This window comes from Protopterus annectens, chromosome 5.part0 (assembly GCF_019279795.1).
Source record: "Protopterus annectens isolate FY-2018-M chromosome 5.part0, PAN1.0, whole genome shotgun sequence".
NCBI classification, from domain to species: domain Eukaryota; kingdom Metazoa; phylum Chordata; order Ceratodontiformes; family Protopteridae; genus Protopterus; species Protopterus annectens.
This window is the reverse complement of record NC_056735.1, coordinates 776,045,836-776,069,926: the sequence shown is the minus strand read 5'-3', so window position 1 is coordinate 776,069,926 and position 24,091 is coordinate 776,045,836. Positions and strand designations below refer to the sequence as shown.

The 24,091-nt window shown below is 43.7% G+C and overlaps 1 protein-coding gene across 1 annotated transcript in view; it reads right to left on the bottom strand.

Annotated features, from left to right (window-relative positions):
* Positions 1-24,091, bottom strand: part of DDX10 (DEAD-box helicase 10) — a 1,393,858-nt gene that overhangs the window by 720,492 nt on the left and 649,275 nt on the right. Inside the window, exon 11 of the mRNA XM_044071854.1 lies at positions 2,885-2,972. Coding sequence (XP_043927789.1) covers positions 2,885-2,972 — 88 coding nt within the window. The remainder of the gene's footprint in view (positions 1-2,884; positions 2,973-24,091) is intronic.

Sequence of the window (24,091 nt, the reverse complement as noted above, 5' to 3'; positions counted from 1 at the left end):
AAGCTCTTCTCCTATTATATTCCCAAAGGTAACGCATCAATTTACCTTTCTTTCTATCTATAATGCCTTCCTTATAGGTTTTTAATTTGTTGTTAATGTCACACAAAAACTTATCAAGAGTGTCAAAACTCAAACTGGAGTTAAGGGAAGAATAGGTAGTCTTGATTTGTTCCCACAACTCACTCTGTTTTAATCTGTCTCTTTCCAATAATATACCAATCCATTCCATTGTGGATTTGTGGGTGGCAACTACCCACTGTTGATGGAAAGCTTTGTCAGCTGTATTTTGTAAATCAAACGGCAAGGAAGGATCCTTGTAAGCTCGCAAACCATGGAGAGACACATCAAACTCAATGCACCTCTGCAAGCTTTGAATATTCAAAAATAAAGCCGTTTCCTTAAATAAAAAATTCTCAAGCTCATCACACAAAGATTTATGTTCAGTAGACAACATAGAAGTAAATTTTCGGCCCACTGCCGAAAATAAATAATTACACCTTTTATTATGATCTTCCTCGAGTTTTTTCCAAGCATTTGGCACATTTACAACATCATTTAAGCCAGTCACAGTAATTTGTCCATTAGGTATACTTGAAACATTACCAGACACATTGCATCGCCCACCCATTTGGAAAAAGCTCTCCAGAGATTTCTGACTTCCTTCTCCATTACACTCACAAAATAAACACGGCAGGTCTGTACTGGGGTCACTAGCCATATCCAAACAATAAAACCAGCTGCACCACACAATCGAATACCAAAATCGAAATAAAACCTCCGGCTAGTGTTCCAACACCAAATGTTTAATAAAATAAGCACTCTGATGTCTCGGCTGTTGCAAGCCTTCAAGGAGTATGACAATTACTTTTATTTTTATTTATTTATTTAACATTTGTTGACCGGAAATGTCCGACTAGGTTCCACAGAGCCTGGTTTCAGTGGAGGCCCGGGGAGAAATGCTCCAGATGCATGTCTTTGTACTGTGGGAGGAAACCGGAGTACCCGGAGGAAACCCACGTGAACACAGGGAGAACATGCAAACTCCACACAGAAGGCATCCCAGCCGAGAATCGAACCGGAGAACCTCTTGCTGTGAGGTGACAATGTTAACCACTGCACCACTGTGCCGCCCTACACAAATCACAACCTGCCTAAATACATCCATCAATTACACAATTATATCGAATAATAACTCAAATCCAACTCATTATTTTAGCTTTAAAGCTATAGAATGTGTGCATATAGGATATGGAGCTGGGGATATCTAAAACAATTCTGAGATTCGTGAAACTGGGTGGATAAATAACTTAAGAGCTAACCGCCCCCCAGGTCTAAATGTAATGGTTCCATAGAAACCTATTCTGAAGCAGAAACACCTTTCCATTGGTTAAAATTGGAGGGTTGTCTACCTCGAGGCAAGTGACTAACAGCCTGTGGTAGGAGGGATTAATAATGCAAGGAAATCACCTGATGAATGAGAAACAGCAAACTTGCTGAAAGCACTTATTTGATGCTTCATCTATTTTTAACCTTTGCAACAGTTTTAGTGAGTTTTTAACTTTGTTTATTAAAGTTGGAAAATTTTAATCATGGTGGTGAACTCAATATCTTTTTGCCTAGTTTGTACTTTGTTCTGAGACACCTTTAGTACTGGGGACTTATCCTTTGCCATTTTATATGTAAGGGTATCTCATCCAGGGACAAGAAGGTCATAATATCCCTGTACTGTTCCCTTATAAGGCCCATTATTGAGTACAATGCCCCTTTCAGCATGTACCTCGCAAAGCACATGCAGCAGCTGGAGAGACCACAGAGGTTCCTCACCAGGAGAATCCAGGGCCTCAAGCATCTATCTTACAATGACAAGCTAAATGCCCTGTCCCTCTACTCAGTTTCATACAGACTCCTCAGATGTGACTTCTGTCTGGCATATAAAGCAATCTCAGACCTCGCCTTGATGGGACTGCTGCATATCCACAAGTCAAGCTCTACTCGAGTAACCCGAACGTGCGACCTCAACATGGTCTGTGACATCAACAGGACCTGTTGGCGGGACAGATTTGTGTCCCAAAGGCTCCCCCATCTGTAAAATAGACTCCCTCTCCACATCAAACGCAGTAACTCATTATCCCTTTTTAAGCACAACCTGGATAACTGGATGGGAAACAGAAAATACACCCTGGGATTCCACCTGTGTCCCTGCTGGACTGGGGCATTGGGTGCTGACTTGGCTAAACACGGGCTAAACTCTTGGCTAGGCTTATAAGGGCCTCAGGGCCACTAGCCTAGTAACTTCCTATGAGGACCTGATAACCTTTAAGCCTTCCCACAGATGGCTTTACCTCTCTTGTACAGGATGGTGGTGTTGAAAGCCTCACCTACACTACAGTCTGTCTAAAAAACACTAAAAATGAAAAATTAATTTTTCAAAGGTGGCTGCTGTAGAACCAGCAAGATGCAAAGACATAACAAAGCCATAACTAAGACTTTTTAATGAGCTTTCAAATATGGAAAGTATTTTGTTTTCTTTTTTTACTCAATCTAAATTGCACTTAACCAAGCATAATCCTATGAGCTGAGAGAAAAATGTGAGGTAGGGAGGGACTGCCTCTCCTTTTATGGATATTATTTGCATGTCAATGATAAGGGTGTTGTTTCTGATGTGGCAAAATTGCCTTAGCTCAGCTAAGTCGAGTTTTGATCTGGGGAGCTTTATCTGGTGGCTGACAGGTGGTTTTACAACCAACTACGCTGACAATCCACAACCCAAAGAGGATCTGTGTCAAAAACCCTGTCGTACACTGGTTTAAATGTTGAAAAAAAATCTCCACAACTTACGTACAGCTATAAAAATGAAACAATGGTCAAACAAGAAAGTCCTTACCCTCTGAGCTCTTTCTTTTAACTCTTGCTCTTGTGCCAAGAATGCCACCAACTTCTGTTGTACATTTAATATCTTTTCTGGATTTATTCTAAACAAATAAAACACAATATAAATGATCAGAATCTGTCTTCTATGAATGGAAATGCACTGTATACTATACAAAGAAAGCAACCAAATGACAAGAGTTAATATAATACAATTTTTGGCGACTATTTTAAAATAACACCAGTACCACATATGATTGAACATGTACGTAACAGTTTATAGTTTAAAAATGATTTATTTAGGTGTACCTTAAAAAACAAATTTCTTCAAAATAAATAAATATTAAAATGGACAACAAACTACACCACAAAATAACATACATAGCTGTTTATCATAGAATATGGTCTCTTGGTCTGATAGTTCTGCCCGGAAGCAGTGAATGAAGAAAAAATGTGTGTGTTTATGAAATCTTATACAGCTTTCTGTTCTGAGTGCTCTCACGATTATGAATTAAAACATTCATCTGTACTAATATTCTTCCATAATGTCCAACTTCCACATAGTATAATCTACAGACATTCATCCTAGCTGTACAGACTGCAAGTTCATGGTCATATTTACTATACTGTAGAATCTCCAAAACACTTAAATTACAAAACTGAACACTAATTATTAAATAGGCTCGGGATTACTATCAATAACAGAAATCAAATTAGTAACAAAACATTCTCAACTGAACAAAAAAGATTAAAACATAATAAAATATGAACAATTCTGTAAATAAATGGTAGAATGAAACAATATTGTCATGCATGAAACACCACAATCACTCTGAATTTGGGGGGAAAAACTAGCTTTCTAATGTAAGAAAAGTGCTTAAAGTTCAGTCAATAACAGGAATGCAGAAAACACCTCAGGCCCAAGCATCAAGCAGCTACATGCATAAGAAGCAATACCCAAAACTCAGGGAACAAATATTTACACAGTTGGCAAAAGAAACACTTGACATGTCCTTTGACAGCACTCTAGTCTGTGTCTACTTAATGCCCAGTGTACAGCAATCTGCTCTGTGTCTATTTAATGCCCAGTATACAGCCAACAAAGAGATCCCTCATCAGACAGTGGCAACCAAAGGGAGAAATGCACTGCAGTAGAACATACTGCTGCCAAAGATATCTGCCTACTGCAAAACAAGATGCTCAAGTCAGGTGCAAAAACAAAATGTCCTCCATCTTCAGTTCTGAAGAGAATAGCTCAGGAAACATCTGGAAAATAACAAGCAAAAATGTAGTAGAAGTTCTCCAGTCTCAAATGAATTCCTGTAATATTCTTTTCCACTAGCATAATGGTCTGGAAGAATTTTTAAAAATACTTTCAGGCCATTATCACCCCCACTATGACCATCTAACCTTGCTTCTCTAAATAGCTCCAACTGTTGATTTATGACCTCCAGCACTAGAAGATATAGAGAAGGAACAGGTGAGATCTGGGAACTTGGATATCATGCTGTCATTCTGCTGGGGGGGGGGGGGGGGGGGAGTTAAGATCTTTTTTTTTTCTACATGCTCTTAAAGCCCTTCCCTGTTGCACAGAACATCAAGGCAAGCCCTGATGAGCTAAGTCATGCTTCTGTACACTAGTGATGCTCAGATGGAAAGCATTTACTGCCTTGTGTGCTTGCACTCCTGTATCCCAATATGCATGAAGAACAATTCAAGGCCTTCCCCCCAGAAGATATTCCCGTTAAAAGAGAAAACCAGTGCCCTCACTCTAGGAAAGGAGAACTAGTACTGACCACTCTCGTGCTGGCTCTTCCAGTGTCCATCACATCAATAAAACCCAGACTGACTAAAACATCTTATGAAGCTTTTTCAAGCAATGCAAACATCCAACCCTCTGAATACAGAATGGATACGTATCCCCTGTGGAATACAGGACCATCCACAGCTCAGACTGCATGAAACTGACCAACAGCAAATTCAGCCAAATGATGGAAAATTAAGTGTCACTAATGATGTCCATGTCTTAAGACAGAGCAGTTTGAAAATCTAAAAACTGACTAAAGAAGAACTGATAAAAATAAAACAATGCCCGTCCCCAATATTTCAGTATCTCTCTCTCGTTTTCAGAGGAGGGGCACTTTTCAAATATATTTCTGAAAGTCACAAAAACTTGTTAAAGACTTCTATTAAAAAGATACATATACATTAAAAAGAACACCAACAAAACTGATCATATGATATCAAATGGATGCATTACCACCACCACCCCCCCCCCAAAAAAAAATGATCTGGCAAGTTAAGTCATTCTATACAAAAAAATAAATAAATAAAAACAGTAAGTCATCTGTTCCAGGCGAATGTTGTGAGGAAACTTCACCACCATTCTTTTATAGGAAACTCCTTATGCTACTGAATTCAAAAGGATAGTTTAAAAATATTTTACCAGTGAGAGTAGGTGGCATACATAGCTTATTTTGTTTACATTGAAGACAAGCAGTGAATAAAAGGGTCTTTCTATCTGAAAGCAGGTGAGAGCATCCAAAACACACACACACACACACACATATATATATATATATATATATATATATATATATATATATATATATATATTTTTTTTTTTTTTAATTTTCTGCTACCAACAGGAAATCTCTGAGCAAAACCACCAAAAGTGTACCCATAAGGAAGATTATTCACAACTTTGTGATCATTTTGGATTTTATGTTATTTCTGTCTTTTTTACTTATTCTTCATAACATACAACCTATAGACGTTGTACAAACAGCTCAACTCCTGGAAGCTAAAAGGATTTTCAAATATTTAATTAGTAATCATTTGAAACTTTTGGACCCACTACAGCAAGTCCAAAAATATGTAGACTGAATAGTCAGGGGGAAAAGAAAATGGACTTACATAGACTAAGTCAGAGGTGACCATTTCTCTTAACATTTTCTGTTCTTCAAGGTATAGAGATCTTTGAGTCAGTATACATTAGTTGTGGGGGGGGGGTGGCCTTGACACCCCTCACACACATCGAAGTGTGCAAGGGGATGGGCTTACCTTCTGAAAAAAAGTTTAATGGGGAAAAGTAATGTCTGATATTAGCTCTTGTGTGATTTTGATCTTTTCTTTTTTGGCATGTTGGCACTCTGCATGTTGACTGCTGACATTTCAATATGGAGCTATTTAATCACCTTTGTCTCCATAGAGTAATACTTAAATCCTCTGATTTATCAGTCCTTAAATCAGACATGGAGACAATCCGAAAACTCACCATTTTAGATAATGACCATCTCCTTGCACTGCCACAACATGAGAACGGAAGGTAAAAAAAAAAAAAGGCCCCAATAAACTTCCAAGTTGTTTTGTTACCTGGAATCCTTTATGCACCACTCCTATCAGGCAAAGTCTTGTTCGCTGCTGCACAGTGTTTTACGAAATGGAAAGAGACTGTTGTTTTTATTCAAACGTGTGTACTGAAGTTAGTGGGATTGCAGAACTGTGTGAGTACGGAAGTTTCTCCTTTCCTTTAAGACTGTACAATTTCGGAGTTAGTATACTTACAAGCTCTTGGGTAGGTGGGTCCAGATGTCCTTGCAAAAATATATTTTTTCTGTTACATATGATAATGTGCATCCTCGAGTATTAATTTTCAATGACAGTAGATTGTCTAAAATGTGGGTTTGATGATTATACATATATCTCCTGTTTGCCCTGCCTCTACTAGAACAGGAAACAAGGACTTTTTCATGAATATAACCATCAGTCTATCTGTACTACTTCTGAATGAACTTCAAGTCTACTGACTTTCCCTTAACATCTTCCTAGTCCTCACTTTTACTTAATTTTCTGCTACTGCCCAACAGTGAAACCTGATGGAGCAAGAGGCTGATAGTAAACCTGAACATAAGAAAAATGAAATGAGAAAAGCACAATTGCCAACCACCTCTGAGAAAGACAGCTGGAGATCTCAGATTGCATACACAATGTACAGAATGCAGGAAAAAGTGTGATATTGTTTCAAGACTCGGTTCTACTGCTCACAATGATGCACTGAAAGAGCAACGATGTGACATTTGCCAAGCCACCATATAATTCAATCAACACAAAGCTGCCGCCTCTTTGGCTATAAGCTGCCAGCAGTACAACCTCTAGATGACTTTTTACATCCTCACCAGCAGTCAGACAACACCACCTCCGGACTTCCAAAAGTAGAACAGCCTAGTACTCACTGCCACCTTGAACATCACACATTCTTCCAAAAAATTGCAGGCTCTTATTCAATGGGGACATGGCTTTCACTCCCCTTGTACAAAAGTTGTATCATTTTACAGATCCATATCAGTTCAACGAAAAAACACTTACCCGACACTCAGATCAACAAGACTAAATCGCCAACAGATCAGATCTCAGACAATGATAAATATAAGCACCGCGGAATGGGGTGTATTCCCGTTTCCGCCATAAAAACAAAAAGAAACATGTATACAGCAGGGGGGCAAGCCCCCCTGCGCCCCCACACCCCCAACTTAAATATACCAACTCCAAGATCGCACCACATTGCAGAAATGGGAACTCATCCCGTTCTGCACTACTTATACTTACTTTTGTCTGAGATATGTTCTGTCAGCAATGTGGTCTCATTGCTCTAGGTGTTGTTGAACTGATAGGTTCCCCATTTTACAGCTAGTTTTGCTCTTAACAATGAGGAAATGCTGAAAAAGAACTTCAAGAGTGACTTTCAACGAAAATACTGACTCAACTACTCATTTTTTGTGCAACAGAACAAAAAATGAGAAAATCTACTCATTCTAGTGGAAAGCATGTTCTGATCCGAATGAGCTTGTGGATTTTAACATCCAAGTAAGAGCTTTCTATGAAAATCAGTGATGACTGTGTCTCCTGTAAGCCTAGTCAAATAAAGCCATCACTTGAGTCCTTACTTCTAGAAATTCTGTTTTCCTGCAGTGCAGCAACACACAGTAGATGACAGCAGTTTAAATGTTACTTTTTTTCAAGTGAGTTATTGTATTACCTATTTATTTATTAACTATTTGCTTCACAGAAGCACAGCACAGTAAAAAAGCTTTTAATAATCTGCAATACACTTCTATAAAATACATAGAATATATTCAGCTTTCAAGGCTTACATAATTAGATGTTTAAAAAAATAAAGTCAGATTATTTATATATGTGATGGAAAATACCAGCACAATCGCTAAACTAAAGAGGAATAATAATTACTTTTTTAATTACATGTCACCAGAGTTTAGTGGGAATTAAAACCAGGCAAGTCAATGCCCCTTGAGAAATAAAAACTGCCTTTGTTCGGTTAAGTTACATTAAATAAATTTACAGCTTCATGGGCAGAAAACCACAAGAGGTTTAATAAGCTGATGAGCTATTTTTAGAGATTTAATTCTCAAGAATCCCCAAAGCATTTTTCCTGTGGTAGACAAAAAAGAATGTATTTATAAGGTCTTGCAGGGCTTAATCAAATATAAAACAGATCCAGTGATCTTAAAAACAGAATGAAATTCTGATTACTAATATACATACTACCAGCAATTTTGGGTTGCAATACTTCTTAAATAGTACAAAAGTAGTTGCCTCGTTTTATAATGCTATGTTCATTTGAAATCAAATCTTTACTTTTAGCATACAGATTAAAGTTGCCCCCAAAAAGCATGCTGTATTCATTTAAAATACATTTTTCACTTGTGGGGAGCAGTTTCCTCAAAGCATTTTTATAAACGTTATGATTATATAAAACAAAGCAGCTCCAACCCCTGTGTGCATGTGTGTGGTGGGGGCAAATTAATGAGTTAAGTCCCCAAGAGTCAAATGTACCTCAGGTGTCACTAAGTCAATACTATGAAGCACTAAATCAAAACCTCCGCACTAAAAACAAAAATGTACTTATTATAGTCCTCATACAAAACACCTTCTGCACAATTCAATACATTTTTACAAATGCAATTTCAAAATGAAAGGAAATACTTCAGCTCAAACTTTCCTATATCATCCTCCAGAATGTAGCCTCACCAATGCAAAACAGTGCATACCTCTGAACCATATGCTTTTTCAATACTGGAAAAACAGGTAGACTTAAGTAAAATAGTCAACCAGGCATTCTGAAAAAAGCCATTTAATAGCTATAACATTTTTTTTTTTTTTTTACATTTTAATAAGAAGTTATGTACTCACCATAACATTCCATCTGAGTAGTAAACTTCATTTGTCAGCAACCTATGGGTCTTCGGATCCATATCGGATCCGAGCCGGCAGTTTCCAACAGCATAGATCTGAGCTCCAAGCTCCTCCTCCTACCCATAATCCCCTGCCAACCCTACCTGACCTCAGATCGAGTTTGCCCACAGCTAGATAAGCATACAAAAATCACCCACAAAACTAGCTACATACCTTTGCCATAAGGAAGGCAACATCTCGAACATCCGAAGGTCAGGAGGACAAAGGGGGGGGGGGAACGGTTGCTGACAAATGAAGTTTACCTACTCAGATGGAACATTATGGTGAGTACATAACTTCTTAATCTGAAGTAGTTAACTTCATTTGTGCATCAACCTATGGGACAGAGTCCCCAGCTACCTAAATCTTGGGCGGTCCTCAAGGAAGGATGTTCCGGAGCACTGCAGAGCCAAAGGATGCTCTCCTTCTGGAGACAATATCCAGCTTGTAGTGATTAATGAAGGTATGAGATGAAGCCCATGTTGCTGCTGAGCAGATATCATCCAATGAGAGTCTAAAACGAAAGGCCGCCGAGGTAGAGATAGACCGGGTAGAGTGGGCATGGACTCCTAGAGGTGCGGGCCGACCAGTACTTTCATATGCCAACAGAATACACTGAGAAATCCATCTGGACAGTGTGACTTTAGAAACAGCCTTTCCTAAGTTAAATTTGGCAAAGGAAATGAACAACTCATCTGATTGCTTATGACCAGCTGTTCTGTGTAAATAAAAGCGCAGTTGTCTGTGCACATCCAACGAATGTAACTTATATTCCCCTTTGTTCTGGTAGTTGGGAAAAAAAACTGGTAGGTTAATGGACTGATTAATATTCAATTCAGATGCAATTTTTGGAAGAAAGGAGGGACTGGTCCTGAGGTAGACTCTCTGTCTTTGTGGAAGGACAAATAAGGTGGTTTTGCACAAAGGGCTTGAAGTTCGGAAACCCTTCGAGCTGAGGTGATAGCTACAAAAAGGCAGTTTTCCATGATAAAAATTTTAGATCCACTGAAGCTGCAGTTCAAAGGGGGGGCTGTAAGAGCCTGCAATACCAAAGTTAAGTCACAAGGAGGGACTGCTTCCTTCACCGGGGGTCTGAGTAGGAAAGTACCCTTAAGAAAGGCCTTGCATAACTTAGAGGAGATCAACGGTCCAAGGTCACTTCCTACGTGGTAGTGAGAGATAGCCGCCAATTGAACCTTGACTGTAGAGGAGCTGGTGCCCTGATCGAAGAGTCCTGATAGGAAATCTAACACCGCAGGCAACGGAGCTGTGAAAGGATCTAAAAATCTCTGTGCTCTGCCCAAATGGAAAAACGTTTCCATTTGCTATCATAGACTTTTCTGGTGGATGGCTTGTGCACCGCCACCAGAATAGCTTTGACCTGGGAAGAGATACCGGGAGTCCTAGCTAACCTTGGAACTGGATCAACCAAGCCATGAGCTTGAGGTTGTCCAGGTTTGGGATCGGAAGATCCAATGGATGGGATACGAGATCCAGAATGGGATCCAGAATCCAGGGAGGATTCACTAGGTGAGTCCAAAGATACGGGAACCAAGCCTGGCGAGGCCAGAATGGGGCAATGAGGATTATCTTGTTCCGCAACCGAATGGCTTTCTGTAGAAACTTCAACATCAGCGGAAGAGGAGGATAAGCATAAAGGAGACCGGGGGACCAAGCATGCACCAGAGCGTCTCGTGGGGATTCCCCGGGTGGGGGAATTAAAGTGAAGTAGTCGTTGCATTTCACATTTGAAGGAGAGGCGAAAAGATCGCAACAAGGTTGACCCCAAGTGGAGAATATATGCTTCGCTACTTCTGGGTTCAGAGACCACTCGTACGGCGAGAGGATGGTGCGACTCAACTTGTCTGCTAAAATGTTGGACCGTCCTGGAATGTGCGTCGCTATGAGAAAGCGGTTGGTGGAAATCGCCCATTCCCACACTCTTATGGCCTCTCGACAAAGGGGATAAGACTTGGTTCCTCCCTGTTTGTTGATGTACCAGACCACTGCCATGTTGTCCATCTGGATTGCAATCGTTCCTACGGGAAGAAGGCTCTGTAGTGCTTGCAACACCAAAAACACCGCCCTCATCTCTAGGACATTGATATGCAGAAAGGTCTCCGTGCTGTTCCACGTGCCTTGGACTGTCCTGCCCGCACAATGCCCCCCCCACCCGAAGCGAGAGGCGTCCGTGGTCACCGTGGTTAGGGGAGGGGACATAGAAAAGGGGCGCCCCTTCTGGAGGTCCTGGGATTGGAGCCACCATAAGAGGGCCTTCCTGCAAACTCTGCTGAGGGGAATAGGGTGGTACAGGGGGAATTGCAGAAAAGACCATTGAACTTGGAGAGTCCATTGTAGGACTCTCATGTTCAGACGTGCCATCGGCAATAGGTTGACGGTGGCCGCCATCGAACCCAAAGCCCTCAGGACCAATTCCGCCGGGGGTGCCTGGGGTAGGAGGATGGCCCGCACATGGAGTCTTAAAGTCCGCACTCTGTCTGGAGTTAAGAGGGCTAGACGCCTGTTTGTGTCCAACCTGGCTCCGATGAAATCTATGGTTTGAGTTGGAGAAAGGGAAGACTTCTCTATGTTGATAGTGATCCCCAGCCGGGTTGCTAGGCGAAGAAAGGAGTTTCTGACTGCGCAGAGTAGATGCCTTGTGGGGGCGGTCAGGAGCCAGTCGTCCAGGTATGGGAAAACCTGAATGCCCTGCAGTCGCAGGTGGGCCGCTATCACCAACAGAACTTTGGTGAACACCCTGGGGGCTGTGGTGAGACCAAAGGGAAGGGCCCTGAATTGGTAATGGCTGGCTTCTAGCCGGAAGTGGAGAAACCTCCTGGATCATCTGTCCATCAAAATGTGGTAGTACGCATCTTTGAGGTCTATAGAGCACATCCAGTCATTCTCCCGCAGGAGGGGAGAATGGACTGAAACGTGACCATCCGGAACTTTTCCTTGGTTACTGACAGGTTCAAGAGGGATAGGTCGAGGATTGGTCTGAAGTCCCCCATCTTTTTTGGCACCAAGAAGAACCTGGAGTAAAAGCCTGATCCGTACTGGTCTGGGGGGACGTGCTGGATGGTTCTTTTTTCTAGCAGCCGCTGTATTTCCGCAGTTGCGGCCTCCCTCGGCTCGGGTGGGATGTCGGGGAGGTGTCTGGGATTGCGAGGGAAATGAGAGAATGGGATCTGGTAACCTCTGGATATGATGCGAAGCACCCAGCGGTCGGTCGTGATGGACTCCCAAGCTGCTAGGTGCCTCGAGAAGCGCCCCCCCGACTGCCTCCAGAGTGGAGCAGTCGGGCAACCCTTCAGGGCTGTTGCGTGGGCCGGTCAGAGAACGGTTCTCTGGACCCAAAGTTCTTCGGACCCCCTCTGCCTCTAGGGTGGTGTCCACCCTGTCCTCCTCTGCCGCGGAAGGACTGGGGGTCCGGAGCGAAACGGGGCTGTTGCGACTTCCGGAACCACATCTTCTTCTGTCCCTTTTGGATCTTGGAAAAGGACCTCTGGGGAACAGAGAAGCGGACTCCGATGGCAGACAACATCTTCCCATCCTTCTCGCTCTGGACCAAGGTATCGCGTACGGTTTTGCCAAAGAGGGCAGAACCATCGAAAGGGGCATTAGCGAAAGACGCCTTAAAGGGTTCTGCGAAATCACAGTGGCGGAGCCAGGCCTGTCGCCTCATAATGACGCCTGCTCCGCTAGCTCTAGGGGCCCCTTCCATGGCGTGGGACAGTAGCCACATAGAGGTGTTCGAAATAGACCTAAGAGTGGCCATTCGGGAAGAGTACAACTGTTTGTCCTCAGCCGACATGGACTCTGGGGGAGACGCGGCATACTCTTTGATAAGGTCTCGCTGCAGTCGTATGACATGTGCCATGTAGTTCAGTGACCTCACTGAAAAGGTAGCTGAACTAAAAACCTGCTTTCCTAAGCGATCCATCGACCGAGACTCCTTGTCTGGAGGATGGACCGAGGGACTCTCCTGGGCTAATTCCCTTTTAGTGGCTGCCGCCACCAACATGGCATCTACAAGGGATCCCTTACTTCAGTGTGATCTGTCAAAGGGCGGACTGAGTATTTTATCAGGTCTTTTTGGGACTGGCTTCACAGTGTCCGGCTCCTTCCACACCCTGGTAGTGATCAGATCTACCAGGGGGTCAGCTGGAGGGGACACCCAAGAGGTAGACAGGCCTGCTTCAAACGCCTCCAGGAACACAGATTCGTCCGAGGTAGGCTTTGGGGCAAGACCACCCCCCCTAATCCTGAGCATCTCCATGATGTCTCCAAATGAGACGTCCTCGGGGGGTGATCTTGGGGAACCTTCCCCTTCCTCCAAATCGTGTGTCTTCGGTCAAGGACTCAGGGCAGTCCAAGTGCCTCCTCTTGCACTTGCGCTTGTGAGGAACCTCCTCGGGAGGGCTGTCCGAGGAGACCTCACCAGCAACATCATGTTCCAGCAGAGCGACCTGGGACGTTGGAGCAGGCTGTCCCTGGGACTGGCTGATGGAAGTCAGACCCATCTGAAATGGAGTGCAGGGTGGAGCCATAGCCAAGGCTGGGGGTCTGGAATCCCTCGACAGAACCCTCTCCACTACATCGAATGCCGAAGAGGAGCCGCTATTTCTGGGATCCGACAGCAGACCCTCCCTCAGATCCGACGGGCGGATCGGGGCCAGAGCCGACATGGTCGGATCCGAAGGTCCAGTATGCTCCGACCTGGGCGGAGCCGAAGGCACACTGAAACCCTCGGATCCGAAGCTCAGCTCTCGGCTCAGAGAGTTCGGAGCCGAAGAAAAGGGATCGGCGCCGACAACCCCCGGCGCCGACGCTACCCAGCTCTGAAGACTCTGAACCCAGGAAGTGGGTCGGAGAAGGAGCAATCGGGGCAAAAAATGGGGTCGAGCTCCCCTCCGGAGGGGGAGGGAGGCAGGAGCACTCCTATCTGCAGCTGGGCCTGGAGGAATCTTCTCATCATCCGGTCCAAGTCTGCGTCCGTCAGGCTTCGGGTGGATCTGGATGAGGCCACCGAGGCGGGACGGGAGTGCCGCCTCGATGACCTTCGACGGGGGCCAGGCCTCCTCCTCCGGTCCCGGTGAAAAACACGGAGACAGGAGCCGAGGAGGGGAAGGCTCGGACGTCCTGGAGGGAGAAGACCGCTTAGCCGGCGGGGTCGATGAAGAGGCCGCGGCCCACCGCTTGTGGTGCTTCTCCTTCCGCTTCTCTTTCTTGGACTCCCTATCCTCCTGGCCCGAAGCGGGAGGTTGAGTCCCGGCCAGGGGAAGGGAGGCAGGAGTGGCAGTAGCCGCAGCCGCGGCAGGAGCCACTGTGGGACTGGAGGCCGAAGCTGAGTCCGGGGGCAGCAGTCCCGCCAGAATCAGCTTAGCCTTCCGGTCCTTAAGTGCCCTGGGGTTGAATGCCGCACATATGGAGCAACCTGAAGACAGGTGTCCAACCACAAGGCACAACACGCACCGAGTGTGGCCATCTGCCGGGGATAGCTTATGGCCACACTCGGTACACTTGGAGAAAACAGCTTTTGGGGCCTCCGACATACTGAAAAGAAACACGCATGCTAGGCCCCAATACACAGCACACTCCCTAATGCACTAACGAGGGTGGAGAAGGAAAAGCTATCAAGAAAATTAACAGACTGGTTTAACAATTATGAGGGACCTGTACACAACACACGCACACTAAAGATTATAGAAAAAAGGAGAGAAAAACAGTAAAATTTTCTCATAAAAAAACGTTAAAGCCTGGAACTCAGTGATCGAGCTGCTGGATGAAACCGCGGCAAACTAGATCTGGGGTCAGGTAGGGTTGGCAGGGGATTATGGGTAAGGGGAGGAATTTGGAGCTCGGATCTATGCTGTTGGAAACTGCCGGCTTGCATCCGATATGGATCCGAAGACCCATAGGTTGATGCACAAATGAAGTTATCTACTTCAGATGAAATGTTATTTCACAGCATAAACTGTTTTTAAAAATGCTCAGCATGGAGTATATGGCGGATGCCTGACTATTCTCTTGAACTTCACATACTGGAAATGCAATGTGTACAGAACCAGCAGTAACAAAGTGCAGCACAGTCCCGGACTCAGTCACAGCATATAAATAAATTAATAAAGAGAGCAGCTGCAATGATGTACCCTCCATGGCATCTAAGAATGCAGCTCTGTATTACCAAATGTCATGGAGATAAGTAAAGCCCATTCTACCCCTGTACTAACAGAGAATAATCTTCCTTCCTCTCTCGATTTTTCAAGCCAGGTCTCAGGACAACACCATTCAGACAGAATGGGACAGACAAAAACAGAGGAAAATGTCATGAGATCTAAGAAGCAGCTGTGAAGAGCCTGTAAATACATATCTTAAATGGAAAGGAAAGAAAAGTGAGAAATCCAGACCTCCTGACTGAGATGCTTTTAAAAGTACAGTTGTGCAACTCCTACTTCCCTGTTAACAGTAGATGTTTCTCCACCGCCAAATTAACCTAGTACTGGCTAGCTTTCAAAAGTTCAGACTCCCCACCCTCTCTCTTCCCATAACAGCTGATAGACTGAGCATATCCTGAGAAGGAAGCCTTTAGCTGTAACAGGAAAGTGAGTACTCAAGCTTTTTCGCTTCCACAAAGAAGAAAAGAAATGTACCTGAAGCTAAAATCATCTAGCAAGACCAATTACAACAATAAATAAAAACCAAATGCACAAACTACTGAATCAGAGAGGTTGAAATCCACTTCAGCTATGCACAATCTGGAGAATGTCAGGTGGGTGCTGCCACTGAGGCAGTGAGGAATTTGAACATCTACTGTTACAGATAAGTAGAACTTGTGCACCAGTAATATGATCATCATTCACACTGCCTCAGTGGCATTTTGGGTAGATTCCCAAAACTTAACGCTATGTGGAAGGTGGAAGAATAAGGATCCAGGAACCCCTGGAGAGAGGTCAAAGCAAAGTCTGCTTTGTGAAGGTATGAACAGAGGACCAGGTTGCTGCCTCCAGAATCCACCTCTTTTCAATATGTCATCAAAGAGGATAAGGCCTTAGTCAAGTCAGCCTTAAGCCTATCTGGAAGAGATTTACCATACAGGGAGTAACCAAAAACAACAGTAGAGGACAACCATCATGCATGATGGCTTGACTCCAGGTAAATTCAGCAACAACTTTAGTCATAAATGATGGATTAGTGCATAGCATAACCCTGTCCATGTGAAAAATCAGATAGAGTTGGCCCACCATGATAGCCTGCGGCTCAGAAACTCACCTTACAGATGTCAGAGCAAAGAGTAAAACAGTTTTCCAAGCACTGAGAAGCAGGTTCAAAAGGAGGCAAGGTCAATTTTTCAAGAATAAAGTTGACATTCCAGGGAGGTGGCAGAATTTGCATTTCGGGGGGGGGGGGTGTCTCATGTGTAACACTTGATTCATAAATTGTGTGACTACAGAGACAAAATAAGAGGATCCATGAGCAGACAATATGAAATGGCCACAAGATGCAGTTTGATAAAAAATGGTTTGTCATTTACTTCTAAGTATTTCACACTTCCAAAACCAGAGGAGTCGAAATCCTTTCTGGATTTCTGTTATTGGCTAGGCACAATGTAGAAAAACCTCTTCGTCTTATAAACATAAGATGTCCTTCCATATCACTGTTACAGTATGCTTAACATATGGGATTCTCTGCAAAGGGTAGCCCAGCGTCCTGCCAGTGTTCCACTGCTCAAGGAGTACGGCATAAAGGTGACGTATGGATGTACATACTTCAGAACTTCTTTGTCTCCAGTCCAAATGCCATCATTGATAGTCCATCTGAATGCTTCTTCGTCTGTGCTGGTTAATGAGCTGTGTTTCAGATAAGTGCCACATTGGGGTTTCTTCTTATCTACTTCTTTGGTGTATTTACATGTCATCCAAAAAGGGAAAATGTAAAAGTGAGAGTCAGATTCTGCATAAAGATTGTCACTACCAGTGTCTTTTCTGTTTTGGTGCTTCTCATGACCATATGCAGTGTTCTATCTGCTAAGCATTTGTCCCCAAGACATTTCATAGTCATCTCTCCTCCTTGCCAATTTATCTGGAGAACCATCTTAAAGTGTTGGAACAAGGTGCTATGGCAGAGTATTCCCATCCCATAAGTCAACTGCCTGCCAAGAAAAAGGCCAAAAAACTTTGGTCTAATTCGGTTGCTGTCCTGCCTCCCCAGGACATCTCTCTTCAGGCTAGTAAAAGCCCGGAAAATCATATGGTTGTTGACTTGGATTCCTCTGCCACAACCCTGTCAGAGGCTGGCATGGATCAGACTTCTTGCACATCCTCTGAGGTTTTGTAAAGGTCTGCTAGTGACACTGGGTGGAACTTCAGCTGATTACATCTGAGAGATTGTGGAGGATACTGCAAATTCTAGTTTGGCAGGAAATTCCTACTATGTTGGTTGAGTGTTGGTAAGGGTCCTAATCTCCTAGGGTTTTTTGGGCAGACATTCCTCAGAAAAAGAAGAAACAAAACAAGCATATTTCCATGCTTTTAAATATCCCCAACATGAATGGCAGGATTTTACCCAGGGGTTGTTTAATGCTTTAATTGCCTTAAAGCCTCCTCAAGGAGTTTCTGTACCTACTGCTCCCAGGTACTCTACTCCTTTTAAAAGGCCCAGACAGCAGAAGTCTTCTGATGAGGATTTAGATTCTGGGAAGAGCCTTTATCATATTCTTTATAAAAAAAAACCCTTGTATTATGGGTCTGAGGAGGAAGATTCTATTAGTCCAGACTCTCTCTTAGAAGAACTTTACTTTGGGGATACTATTTTTCATATGATGGAATATTTCAAATGGGACTGTTTTTAGGTTTCTGATATTCAAATGAAGTGTTATGAACTCCTCTGGATGAATTTTCCCAAGCCCTCTGCTGTACTACCAGTCTTGGCTACCCTTTAGTTACCTTTTCAGCAGCCTTCTGTTGCCCTTGATTCCCAACCTCCAGCCCCTAAAAAACTTGACAGACTATACAAGGTGCCTGATGATTGTAAGATTTTGTACAGATGTGCTCTTCTGCTGATCCTCCTGTAGTGTCTTTCTCTAAGTATTTACCATCCATTAAACTACTTCATTCAGATAAGGACAGTAGAGCCATGGAAAGTCTAAGCAAAAGGTATACACTGCTGCCACTCTAGCTTTTAGGGCTATTAATTAACAGACTCATAAGACAAGATATGTTTTAGCTCTTCTTTCTCTAGCTATTTCTGACCTCTCCGATTCAGAAGGGAAGGTCTAGGCCCTTTCTGTTTTGGGTTCTACCTCTCAAGTGACTTGTCACTCTATTAATATTAAATGTAGTTATGATGCAGGCTGATGCTTCCTCTGGGGCTGCTGCATTTGGTTCTGTTTTGAGACGTGACTCTTGGCTTCATCACCAGCCCTTACCTGATGATATTAAGGCTAAATTGTCGGATGCTCCTCGATAATAAGAACTTTTGGTTCTGCTGCTGAGCTTTTTAAGTCCCTTCAGGATAAAGGCAAGGGCTTATAGGAATTGGAATATATTTTTCTGTCTCCTATCCCTAAATTCCACTGGAATTATTCATCCAAATCTGCTTTTGTTTGCAGACAGACTTGCCATCCTCCTAAAGGTAAAAAGGGTTCTAGATGTATAAGCCCTGGTAAATCTACTCAGACTCCTCTTTCTCAGAAGCCTACTTTTCAAAACAAAACAAGTTCTATCGGACAGCTTGCTTCCTCTTTCCCTATGCCAGGTTCCCTTATCCTTTTGCCTTCCCCGTTCCTCCAAATTGGTTAAGGGTCACTCAAGACTCGGATTTTATTCATCATCCACAAGGGATATTTCATGGTATGGAAATCCCTTCTTCCTTTTCTGGGCATCCCTCATACTCCTCAGGAACAGCTTCCTTTCTTTCCAGAACTGCTTCAGGTTTTTTGGCTAAGGGCACCACTCAGGTTGTACCCCTGTCCAGGAAGGGAAAGGGTTTTATTCCATGATATTTCTGGTTCCCAAGAAGGAAGGCACCTGGAGACCCACTCTGGGCATTTCTCAGCTCAACATTTTTCTAACGGTACCTTCTTTTTGGATGTTATCCCTTCAAACCCTGTTCTTGTTCTTTCCCAAGACGTCTTGGTATCCATGGACCTCAAGAATGCCTATCTTCACATCCCCATTCATTCCCCTTTCAGGAAATTTTTATATTTCTCTGCTTCTTCCTTGTATTTTCAGTTCTCTGCTTTGCCATTTGGCATCTCTATTGCCCCAAGGGTATTCACCAAATGCTTCGCTCCAGTCATTGTTTTTTGCAGGATGAGGGGGGGTTCAAATCTTTCCTTATCTAGACAACCTACTCATTCAGGCTTTATCCTCTGAGGTCCTACTTCAGCACGTCCAGTTTATATTTTGTCTGTTACAAAGCCTGGGGCTCACCATAAACTTTCAGAAATTAGTCCTGGTTCCTTGTCAAGATCATATTTTTCTCGGTTACAGGATCCAGACCCATTCCTATGCTAGTACCCATGCCTTCACCCAAGGCTCTTTCTCTGAACACCTTTTTTACAATCTTTTCTTCCATTTTCTTCTGTCACAGCCAAGGATTTTCTCAGGGTTCTAGGGTTCATGGTCTCCACCATTCCTATGCTGCTCAAGACTTCCTTTTAAGTTCCAGTCCTATCTCAAGAACTTTATTTCAGATGCCTCGGACAGGGAGTGGGGAGCATCCTTCAGTTCCGCCAAGGTCCAGGGTCTCTGGCTTCCTCATTAGAGGTCAGATCACATCAACATAAAAGAGATGAGAGCTCTCCTTTTAGCCCTTCTGGCTTTTTATTCCCTCTTTCTTCCAGGGCCTTTCAAAGTCTTCACAGACAATACCACAGTGATGTGGTATATCAACAAGCAAGGGGGGACACAGTCCTACTTTCTTTGCAGACTTACTCTTCAGGTCTGGAATCTAACTGCTCAGTAAGGAGAGACTCTTCCAGCTGTCTACATTCCTTCAGAGCAAAACATAGTGGCAGACACCTTGAACAGGTCAACTACACAGGCTCAAACGAATGTTTCACAGAGATGTGTTTCCTGGACACTGTCCACCGATGGGGTACACCACAGGTAGATATTTTTTGTCTCTGCTCTGAACAAAAAACTTTGGTCTTTTCTGTGCCAGAGTACCAAATCCTCTGGCCTGGAAGGTGTACGTACTATCATTTCCTTGGATGGGGACATTTTTCTATAGGTTCATAGCTAAGTACTAGGCTATCTGCCCAAGGGCATTTATAAGCCTAGCCAGAATTTCTTGGATTTCGCCACCCACTTAGATTAGTTCCCTGTGCCTCTGTCCAGCAGAGCCATCAGTTCCTTGCTCCACTGTCCAGCAGAGTCATTAGTTCCCTGCGCCACTGTCCAGCAGAGCCAGTGCAGTGATTCCCGGGGTAAATTTTCTGTTTCCCATCCACCCGTCAAGGTTTCTCTTGAAGAGTGTTAGTGAGGGGCTCTGCCTGATGTATACTGGAATCCCGTTCCAAAGTATGGGGAGTCTCTGGGATAGGAATCTATCCCTCCAGCATGTCCTTTTTATTGTTGTGGTGAGGTTTATATCTCTCTAGAGCGTGTGGCTCTCTGGGATTTGTTTTTTTTAGGTGGAGCATGTCCATCAATTCTGGGTTGGACATGGTCTTGTATGTCAGGCAGGGATCACCTCTGAGTAAGCGGTATGCAACAGAGTACAGATGGAGTTTCTTGAGTAGGGCTGCATAGGGCATCTGTTTGAGGCCAGTAATCCTCTTGATGAGGTACTTTTGTGGCCTTTCCAGCTGTTGCAGGTTTCTTGTAAGGTACATCCCAAATGGGGCATTGTATTCTATGATGGGTCTAATGAGTGATGAGTAGAGAGGCACAATAACCTCTTTTGTTCTAGATGTGAGCCCTTTTGTGATTAGGTGGGCCACATAGAAGGATTTTCTAACCACCTTGGTAATATGATTATCAAAGGAGAGATTACTATCTCCTTGGGTCCCCAGATCCCTTATTACATTTTCTGTATTTAGGGGACTACCACATATGTGGTAGTTCGTGGGTATTTTGTTTTTTTCCAAAGGGGATGACTATGCACTTTTTGGCATTTAGCTTGAGGCCATGATTTTGACACCAGGTATCCGTCTCAGTGAGACCCATCTGAAGGGTGTCTGTATCAGCCGGAGAACCAGTTATGGCTCCTAGTTTGCAGTCGTCTGCAAACTTGGTCAGCCATAGTCCTCCTATGCTTACCTGTACCTCTGAGAAGTATATACTGAACAGGAGGGGTCCTAGGACTGAGCCCTGGGGGACGCCACTTGTAACTGGTTTAGAGTTGGACGTAGAGCCTGCAACTCTCACCATGTGGGTTCTATCCATGAGCCAGTTAGCAACCCATCTCGTGACGTAGGGGTTTATGTTCAAGCTGGTGAGCTTGTTTATAATACTCGAATGGGGAATGGTGTTGAAAGCCTTTGCGAGGTCTAGGTAAGCTGTGTGGACCTCCTTTCCCTTGTCTAATGTCTTGGTAACCGTCTCAAAGAAGCCCACCAGGTTTAGGAGGCATGATCTGCCCTCAACAAAACTAAACTGGGTAGGGTCCACGGTTTGGAGGTTCCCAATGTCTCTGTTAATGAGTTCCATGATGATGCGGTCCATAGCCTTGCAGACCAAGCTAATCAGGCTTATAGGGCGATAGTTCCCGGGGTCCATTGTAGCTCCACCTTTGTGGAGAGGGATAACTGTTGCTGTGCGCCACTCTATGGGTAAGTAGCCTGTAGAGAGGCTGAGTTTGAACAGTGTGTTTAGGTGAGGGGTTAGTTCATTTTGGAGCTCTTGTAAGACACAGCCTGGGACCCCGCCCGGTCCCATTGAAGCTGTGTGTTGAGCTTTGGATAGGGCTGTTTTAACATGTGCATTGGTGATTGACGGGGCCCTACATTCTTCTGGTATACTTATGGGCCCTTTAGGGGGTGAGAGGGGGGTGAAGTTTGCACTAAACCTGTCTGCCAGAATGTTTGCAATATCAGTTGGTTCAGTGTATTTTGTGCCATTCTGCACCAACTCAGAGCAGATCTGAGAGTTTCCACTTAGGTTCTTGACATAGCTAAAGACCACTTTGTGGTTATCTTTGGAGTCATTGGCAATTTTTCTTTCGAAACTAGCCTTGGATGATTTAATGAGGAATCGGAGTTTCTTGCTGATACTGATCAGGGATGTCTTTCCTTCTTGGGAATTTACTCTTTTCTGTACTAGTTTCCTCCTTCCGTTGTATAGCTTGTTTATGGCAGGGGTCCACCAGACTGGTTTCCTTTTCTTGGAGGAGTGAGTCTTGGTTTTACTTGGGATAGCACGATCCATGCATTCCTGCATAGAGTGCTTTTGTAAAGGTTTCAGCAGCTTGGACAGCATTGTCCTTTAGCATGGGGGCTGTGAACCTTTCCACCTCTGTCTTAATTAACGTGAAGTTTGCTTTTGAAAAGTTTTTCATGGTGGTTTCCTTGATTGGTGGTGGGGGCGGAATGTGGATATCCAGAGTGATTAGTCTATGGTCTGATCTAACCAGCGAGGGGTTGACCTCCTTCCTTCTATGCCTTCCCTCCCCTTCTTCTGATACAGAGGGTCCTGCTCAAGATCAAGCAAGACTTCCCTAAAATCCTTCTGGTGACTCCCTTTTGGACCAGACAAAGTTTGCTCTCCCCTCTTATTCACTTAGCCAGGGGCAATCACCGCAAGTTACCTCACAAGGTGGACCTTCTCAGACAAAACAAGGGTTCTCTGATCCACCCTTACTTGTCCACTCTTCATTTGACGAGGTGGGTGATAGGATTTTGATCCTTTTAGGCACCTCTTTTCTGAGGACATGCTTAGGATTCTGCAGGAGGCCAAGAAACCCACTACCACAAAATCATATTTGTCAAAATGGAAGAAATGTTCTGTCTGGCATCTTTCCTGTAACCATAATCCCTTTTCAATGGGGATCCATTTGATTCTCTCTTATTTGTATGAATTGCTCAATGCTAGGTTGGCAAATTCTTCAGTTAAAGCTCACCTTGCAGATACTTCTGCCTGTCTGCCTTTGACTCCTCCTCTTGCCTTTAGGTTTAAAGTCAAACATTTTCTTAAAGGCGCCTTTCATATCTCAAGCCTCCCAAGAAGCCTACTTCACCTTCCTGGGAACACCATTTTGTGCTTTAAAAACTGACTCAGGTTCCTTTTGAGCCTGCAGCTTTGGCTTCCTTGCTACATTGTACTTGGAAGACTATTCTTTTGGCCCTTACTTCAGCTAAGAGTGTCTCTGAACTCCAGGCTCTTATGGCTGTTCCTCCTTTCTTAGTTTTTCATAGGGACTGGGTCTCTATACTAATCCTTCTTTTATGCCCAAGGTGGTTAATGAGTTGTGTCTTTATCAGTCTAATTATTTGCCCTCCTTTTTTCCTTCTCCACAGCTTGTGTTTGCATAGGCAGCTCAGACATTATTTGGATAAGACTACTGCCATTCACAAATCTTACCAACTTTTTATTTCCTTTTATCCCAGATCTCTGGGTTTGGCTGTTTTTAAGCATACCATATCCTCTTGGATCTCTAAGGCTGTGTCTTTTTATTCTTCCTTCCATAGTAAATGTCTTTCTGCCCCTGTAATGGCTCATTCTTGTTGCCTCCTCTGGTGCCTTTTTCAAAGGATTAGATACCAATTTCATAACTGAGGCTGCTCCTTGGACTTCTGTCTATACCTTCACTAAGCATTACAAGTTGGATGATTTCTACATTGTAGATATATTTTTTGATTAGGCAGGCATAGAGGCACAGTGCTTTAAAATTTTTGTAAAGTGATTTTTAAATGTTGTTTTTAATGTTGATTTTATCCAATAGCATGTTTTCTTAAGGGTATTTAAGGAGGTGATCTCATAAACATGGTGTCTGATGAAGTTTAATACACTATTAAATGAAAGCGCTA